This window comes from Myotis myotis, unplaced genomic scaffold (genome assembly GCF_014108235.1).
Source record: "Myotis myotis isolate mMyoMyo1 unplaced genomic scaffold, mMyoMyo1.p scaffold_m19_p_3, whole genome shotgun sequence".
In the NCBI taxonomy this organism is placed as follows: Eukaryota; Metazoa; Chordata; class Mammalia; order Chiroptera; family Vespertilionidae; genus Myotis; species Myotis myotis.
Genome location: NW_023416335.1, coordinates 207,185,142 through 207,193,099, shown reverse-complemented (window position 1 = coordinate 207,193,099; position 7,958 = coordinate 207,185,142). Strand labels below are relative to the sequence as shown.

Sequence of the window (7,958 nt, the reverse complement as noted above, 5' to 3'; positions counted from 1 at the left end):
AGCAGGACTGGTGCTCTCTGGTCTGGGGGCTGGGCAGGTGGGCATGGAGACCTCCCACTGGAGAATGGGGTCACCGGCAGGTGCCTGGGAGGCCTCACCCCCTCTGATCCCTTCATAGCCCTCCCCCTCCTCCATCTCCAGCCTCAGGAAATAGCTGCCTCTCCAGGGGCAGCGGGTGGCAGTGGCCGAGGTCAGGGCCCATCAGTGGCCTGGGACACAGCGCCCTTTGTTCCGCCCTCCCTGCCCCCGTCCCGGGCTCTCCTGGATTAGCTTTATCCAGGGGAAGGCACAGAGGCCCTTCCTGGAATGTGGCCGGGGGTCAGGGGCACACGAGGCATTGAGGTGATTGGGGCCTGGGGGGTGTCTCTCCAGGACAGGACTATGCCCCCAGCACCAGCAGGACCCCCACCACCACCACCACCAGAACAGGGCTCTGTGTGTCCTCCTGGGGCCCCAGAACGTGAAGCCTCATCTGTCCAAATCTCCCCGGCAGGCCTGGGGCCCCCTGTCCCTTCACCCCTCCCAGGAAAAGCCTCTTAGGGGGTGGGGGGGGGGAATGCTCTAAGCCCCCGGCCTGGGGTAAGAGCCAGGCCAGTGGCTGATCTGCAGGCAAGCCTGGGAGTCTGGCTGCACCCCCCACCAGGCTGGGGTATACCGGGGAGCCCCCCCTGCAGGCCTCAGATGTGAGGCTGGACGCCCAAACCCACAGGACGGCTCTGGTGAGTGTGGGGCAAGGCTGCCAGGGACCACCCTGTCTCATGAGAAGAGGGCAGCAGGCAGAAAGGCCAGACCTGTCCTGGCAGGGAAGGGGCAGAGTTCCGACACCCACAGGTCCCTGGGCATTGCCCGATGCCAGGAGGGAGGCCCAGGTGAGGAGGGGCTGCAGGAGGGAGGGAGGCCCAGGTGAGGAGGGGCTGCAGGGCGAGGGAGGCTGCCGCCCAGCTAGAGGCTCGTCCATCCCAGGGACGGGGAACGCAGGCGGCTGCCGCGTGAACCCATGGCTGAGCCCAGGAGTGTGACAGACTTCTGAGAGGGTTCCGGCATGTGCAGGGGTTGGGGAGGCTGCTAGGGGTTCAGGGGGCAGAAGGGCTCTCTCCTGGTGCCACCTAAAGGTCCCCACCTGCCCAGTGAGAGCCAGACCTCCAACCCCACCCCAAGAGTCCCTGCTGGCCTGGGGTGATCAATCCCTCATCTTACAGGTGGGGAAACTGAGGCTCACAGGGGCAGGGCCTGTCCAAGCCACCCAGCAGATCCATGGCTGAGCTGGATGAGCTGGAACTCGGCTCCCTTGGCTTCCGAGAGGCTAATGCTCTATACACGCACTCTTGTCCCCCTCCCCCCATAATATTCCAATGACAATAGTCACTCCTGGTCATTGAGGAATTAGGACATACCACAGGCCAAGGGGGCATCTCGGCCCATTTCGCTGCTGGTGCCTGTTTCTTCCCCCCCCTCCCCCCATGCTTGTTCCCCTGTCCAACATCAGACATGTTCGCTGGGGACACCACACTGCCAGGCACACGCTGGCTGCCAGGCTCCCCCACTCACCACACCCCCTCTCCTGCCGCCACCAGGCCCTGAAGAGCAAGGGGTGCCCCCCATAGAGACTTCCGGAAGTCAGGACTCAGGTGGGACCGACTCTGTTGTCCCCCCTCTTCCCTCACGTGCCCGCGGGAGGCGGGAATTTGGCCTCATTCCCTGCGCAGGGCTCCGGTGGGGAGGCCGGTGCCTCAGTTTCCCCAGGCTGGGTCTCCCTCCCCGCTGGTCTGGGTGACACCCTGGCTGCTCCCTCTCGTCTCCTCTTCCCCCAGCAGAGGCAGAGGCCATGGGCACGGGCGGCCCCCGGCGGGGCGAGGGCCCCCCCGACGGCGGCTGGGGCTGGGCGGTGCTGGGCGCCTGCTTCGTGGTCACCGGCTTCGCCTACGGCTTCCCCAAGGCCGTGAGCGTCTTCTTCCGCGCGCTCATGCGCGACTTCGGCGCGGGCTACAGCGAGGCGGCCTGGGTGTCCTCCATCATGCTCGCCATGCTCTACGGCACCGGTCAGCGCCCGTCCGGGCGGCGGGGGTTAGGGACCCGCAGGTGCCGGACCCCGTGGGCGCCCTCGGAGCCCCTCGGACGGCGCGGGGACCCCGGAGAGGGGAGGCGAGGACAGGAAAGAGGCAGCGGCCGGAGGGGAGGCCGCCCACGCCCCCAGGCTGTGCAGATAAGGGGGTGGGCCTGCCCTTCCCGCGTTGGGTTCCGTGTTCTCTGGAGGGTGGGGAGGGGGCTCTGGGCCAGGACAGGTCCCTCCCCGAGTCCCCACGGGGCGCTGTCTCCTGGGCGTCTCCCAGCCGAGCCGTGTGCCCCGGGGGCCCCTGCGCCACGGGTGACCTGATCCCCCAGCCTCCTCCAGGGCTGGGGGTGCAGAGCCTGGCGTGTGTCCACCCGAGAAGAGAGCGGACCAGCCGAGCGTGACTCTGCCTGCCCCCAGGCCCGGTGTCCAGCGTCCTCGTGGCCCGTTTCGGCTGCCGCCCGGTGATGCTGGAGGGCGGGCTGCTGGCCTCGGCGGGCATGGTCCTGGCTTCCTTCGCCCGGCGCCTCCTGGAGCTCTACCTGACGGCGGGGGTGCTCACAGGTGAGGGCCGTGGGGGGCCGGGAGTCCTGGGCAAGAGCCCCTGTCCTCCGTTTCCCCGCGAGGAGCTGTCCGCCAGGTCCCTCTGCTCCCCTCCCGGGGGAGGGGGGTGGTTCGCCCCGCGGGGCCTCGCCCCTCCCTCCCGCTCTGGGGCGGGGCCCTGGGGAGCCTGGCCAGCGCCGCCCCGCCCGCCCGCCCGCAGGCCTGGGCCTGGCCCTCAACTTCCAGCCGTCGCTCATCATGCTGGGGCGGTACTTCGACCGGCGGCGGCCGCTGGCCAACGGGCTGGCGGCGGCGGGCAGCCCCGTGTTCCTGGCGGCGCTGTCGCCGCTGGGCCAGCAGCTGCTGGAGCGCTTCGGCTGGCGCGGCGGCTTCCTGCTGCTGGGCGGCCTCCTGCTGCACTGCTGCGCGTGCGGCGCCCTCATGCGGCCGCCGGGGCCCGGCCCTCGGCGCGGGGGCAGCGCCCGGGGGGCGCGGGCGGAGGCGGCCCGCCAGGGGCTGAGCCCGAGCGCGGCGCCCGCCGGCCCGGCCCGCCGCCGCCTGCTGGACGTGGCCGTGTGCGCCGACCGCGCCTTCGCCGTGTACGCCGTCACCAAGTTCCTGATGGCGCTGGGGCTCTTCGTGCCCGCCATCCTGCTGGTGAACTACGCCAAGGACGCGGGCGTGCCGGACGCGGACGCCGCCTTCCTGCTCTCCATCGTGGGCTTCGTGGACATCGTGGCGCGGCCGGCGTGCGGGGCCCTGGCCGGCCTGGCGCGCCTGCGGCCGCACGTGGCCGACCTCTTCAGCCTGGCCCTGCTGGCCAACGGGCTCACCGACCTGAGCAGCGCGCGCGCGCGCTCCTACGGCGCCCTGGTCGCCTTCTGCGTGGCGTTCGGCCTCTCCTACGGCATGGTGGGGGCGCTGCAGTTCGAGGTGCTCATGGCGGCCGTGGGCGCGCCCCGCTTCCCCAGCGCGCTGGGCCTGGTGCTGCTCATCGAGGCCGTGGCTGTGCTCATCGGACCGCCTTCTGCGGGTGCGCCCTTCAGGAGGGGGTGGCGCTGCCGAGGGCCCCTGAGCCCGCAGGAAGCCCCCTGCCTGTAAAATGGAACTTACAGGGATGACCCGTCAGGGGAGACAGCCTGGTGGGTGGGCTCCCCTTCCCGTGGCTTACTAGCCCTCCTCCAGGCCGGTGCCACCAGCTCTGGGTGGGGACGGAAAAGTGCCAGGAAGCACCAACATTGATGGCTGCCGGCTCATCTCTGGCAGCTGGCACAGAACAAATGCGCATTCTCCTTTTGTAGCTGGGGAAACTGAGGCACAGAGGCCTAGTACAAGTTTCAGTCCCAGAATGACAGTGCAGCCCTGCCCGGCACTAAATGCCTCGCCTTTGAAACACTTCCTCTGAGTGCTTTAGTGGCCCAGCCCCTGAGTGACTGGAACAGGGACCGTGTCTTTGGAGAACCAGCCCTGGGGCCAGGAGCGGAGTGGGGGTGCTCAGGGTGCTCACTGCAGGAGGGGCGCTGGGTTCTTGCCCTGTGCACACTGCCTGCTGGGCACTCGACACTCATCACCTTTTAGGAAATTGTCCTGAGGAGGTGGTCCAGGAGGGCTTCCTGCAGGCGCTGGCGTGAAGGCAGCCCCACAAGGCAGGGCAGACCCCACAGGGCACAGGGTAGACTCGCAGGGAGCAGTATTCCTGCACGAGGAAGGCAGGAGCTAGGGCCGGGAAGGTGTGAGGGGGACATTCATATCTTCCTGGGTGGTTGGGTGATCCCTAAACAGCAGGAAGCCCGGCTGTGAGCTGGAGGGAGCTGTCAGCTGCAGGAAGGGACCCGTGGCAGGGAGAGGTCACCTTTGCTGGCGCCCAGTGTGCACAGAGATGGGGTGAGCTGCCCATGCTTCCGAGGCTGGGCTAGCTGAGTGCCCTCAGCAAGATTGGACACCTCACCTGACCCAGTGGGAACTGCAAAGCCTTTGAAACCATGTATGGAGGCCCCCAAGCTTACTACCAAAGGCCACAAAACCAGCCCCCTCACCGCCCCAACCAGGCTTAGAGAACCAGCTTTCATTTTCCTGTGTAGTTCCTAACCCTAACCCTAATCCTAAACTATAACATAGCCTTAAACCATAACCCTAACCCTAAACCACAACCCTAACCCAAACCCTAAGCCATAACCCTAACCATAACCCTAACCCTAAACTATAACCCTAACCCTAAGCCATAACCCTAATCCTAAACCATAACCCTAACCATAAACCATAACCCTAACCCTAAGCTATAACCCTAAACCATAACCATAACCCTAAGCCATAACCCTAACCCTAACCCTAAGTCATAACCCTAACCCTAAGCTATAACCCTAACCCTAAGCTATAACCCTAACCCTAAACCATAACCTAAACCCACCACTGGGTTCCGGTGTCACTTGAGTCGAGGTGTCCGTGGGGGACCAGAGGGAAGACACAGACAAGGAACCTGCTCACCACCCATCAGGTTCCTAACCCTAAGCCATAACCCTAACCCTAAACCATAACTCTAACCCTAACCTTTAACCATAACCATAACCCCTAACCCTAAGCCATAACTCTAACCCTAACCTTTAACCATAACCATAACCATAACCATAACCATAACCATAACCATAACCATAACCTAAAAGGCGGAGAAGTCACGTGGGCTGTGTATGGGTGGGACAGGGACCAGGAAGACAAGTTTGGTGGAGTACTGCTCAGAGGGGCTCAGGGGGCACAGCCCGCTCAGGGGTCACTGGGCACTTGGAAGGTCACAGAGATGCAGACCCAGGTGTGGACAGCCACAAGAATGCCCGGGAGAGGGAGGAGCCCACGGAGGAACCACACTTTAGGGGAAAGTATCTGCAATGAAGATTTTCCCGAGAATGACAGTAACAGGTGCGTGTGATGGAAAACTTGGATATGCAGAGAAGGGAATAGGAGTGACCAACCCACAAACCTTGTCCCAGGTCCCAGCCGTGCTAATGAGCTCAGTGGGGGTCCCAGGAGGAGCGGAGGCGGCCAGGGGGTGGGGCGGGGGCGGGGCCAGTGGAGAGCTGAGACTGGCCCCTGAAGGTTGGTGGAAAGAGCAAGAGTTGGGGGGCCCCAGGAGAGGGGCTGAGCCCAGAGCCCCTTCCTTCCCCCCTCCTACCCCAAATCTCCCAGCCGCATGCCGCGCAGGCACATGTGGGGTTTGACTCTGCGGGTGGAGGGGAGCCTCGTTAACTATAAAGTGCTGCCTCGCCATGTCACTGAAGAACTTGAGGCCCTTTTTTAAGGTCTCACATGGCAGAACTTGTGCGGGGTTTTCATTCTGTAAAATGGGAATCAAGACTGGGGGTGCAGGGTGGGGTCCCCCGCTTGTCCTTAACCCCCCTTCCCCACCCCAGGCCACCTGGTGGACGCGCTGAAGAGCTACGAGGTCATCTTCTACCTGGCGGGCTCCGAGGTGGTCCTGGCCGGGCTCTTCATGGCTGTGGCCACCAACTGCTGCCTGCGCCGCGCTCAGGACGCCCCGCCTCGCCCCGGCACCGAGGGCGGGGCCAGCGACTCGGAGGCCGCAGAGGCCGAAGGGGACTCCGAGCCCCTGCCCACCCCGGAGCCCAGTGTCCCTGAGGCTCTGGAGTTGCTCAGCCCTGGGGCTGGGCCCTCAGCACCCGAGGTGGAGGCAGAGCCAGGGCTGGACCCGGAGTCTGTGTAGCGCAGAGGCGTGGGGTGGAGAGCTAGTGACTGCAGACACAGGGCTTCCCTGGCCGAGGGAGGCTGCTCAGGGTGGTCACCCCTGGGTGCCAGGTGCGAGCTTCCTCCCTGTCTGCCCCTCGAGCCATGGCCGGCCCTGCCCCCGCTCAGTGAAGCTGCTGAGCCCAAAATGGGCCTGAGCGCTGTGAAACTCAAGTTCATAAAGCTCAGCCCAAAGACAGGTTCTGTTCCTGCGCCTCCGCTGTGGCTGTGGCTCTGGCTTCGACCTGGGGAGGGGCGGGTAGGATGGGGCAGAGATGGGGGAAGGGTGGGGAAGGTGATCCCAGACTGAGGGCTGGGGTGGGCCTGGCCCTGGGCTCCCACCAGCCCCAGCCCTGCCCACTGGCAGCACCTGCCACTGGAGGGTGGGGGCTGCTTGTGGAGGGGGACCCAGAACCTCTGAGAAAGAGCAGCGTCGAGGACGGGGTGAGTCCTGGCCCTGAGCCTCCACTCGGCGCTGAGGCTGGCAGCGACCCATCCTGTGGTCGCCTGGGGCGTGGGGCCAGCACTGCCCTGCTGCCTCCTGCCAGGCATCCTCCCCTCTCCTTTGAGAGGGCCCCTCTCTCTAGGATGCAAACGCGAGTGTCCTGGGGCCTTTGCCTCGGACACAGGTCCCTGTGGGCACCAAAGGGCTCTGAGGGCTGCCCCTGGCGCCTGCTTCCCGCATGGGGCGTCCCCGGAGGTCTCCTGCACCTGCGGTTTCCCCACCTCCACCCCTAAGAACAATGGTTCCCTCTCATTTTAACAGACACAGAGAGCGACTTGCCAGGCACTGTCCCAAACCCTTAACTGGACTCATCTAGTCCTCTGAACAGCCCAACAAGGCAGGTGCCATCATTAGCCGTATCAGAGAGGGAAACCAAGGCACAGGGGCGTTAGGGAGAACCCAGCGTCACAGAGGCCGACTGATCCCAGGCTGCCAGTTCGTTTGTGCCCTTGGCCTCGCTGGCTGCCCCTTCAAAGGTGGTGCCGTCTGACAGCTCTAGGGACCCACGTGGACCTGGTGACAGCCAGTCCCTCCCTCCTGCTCCCAACCCTGCTGGCCACCCCCTGCAGGTCTCCACCCACCGCGTGGGTCCCTGTCCTGCAGGGGCGCTCTGAAAGGGAACAGGGCCGCTATCAGTAACCATACTGGCACCGCAGGGGCACTGGCTGTCCAGGTGAGGCAGGACACACGGCCACCCCGTTTCTACCGCCCGCCCCCCAACAAAGACACAGGGTGCTCTGCGCATCTCCTCTGGGCTCCTCCCAGGGCCTGCAGAAGGGAGCACCTGGAGTGGCCGGGGCACCCTGAACGTGCTCCTGTTTGGGGCCTCAGGGCCTCCTGACCTAGCGTCTGTCCTGCCCATCCCCAAACAAAGGTTGAGTTCGAGGCAGAGCCCTGAAGGATCAAGGTGAGGACGGACGTGAAGGGCGCCACACACCAGCGAGCCTAGGAGGCAGGGGAACCGTCTTTTGGACAGGACAGATCTGCGTCGATCCCAGTCTCTGTCCAGTGTGGCCTCAGCAGGAGTCTCCTCTGTGAACGGGGCCCGCGGTGCTGCCGGCAGTACTGCTGTGAGGACCAGGCACGTGAGGCACATGAAGGGAAGGGCCGTAGCCCTTGTTGCCCACC

The 7,958-nt window shown here is 65.1% G+C and overlaps 1 protein-coding gene across 1 annotated transcript; it reads left to right on the top strand.

Annotated features, from left to right (window-relative positions):
- The first annotated feature begins 1,825 nt into the window (after nucleotides 1-1,825).
- SLC16A8 (solute carrier family 16 member 8) lies at nucleotides 1,826-6,436 on the top strand. Its single transcript, XM_036301174.1, has 4 exons — nucleotides 1,826-2,039; nucleotides 2,471-2,614; nucleotides 2,814-3,626; nucleotides 5,995-6,436. The coding sequence occupies exons 1-4, from the start codon at nucleotides 1,826-1,828 to the stop codon at nucleotides 6,303-6,305; spliced, it is 1,482 nt and encodes a 493-aa protein (XP_036157067.1). The 3' UTR covers nucleotides 6,306-6,436.
- Nucleotides 6,437-7,958: the final 1,522 nt, after the last annotated feature.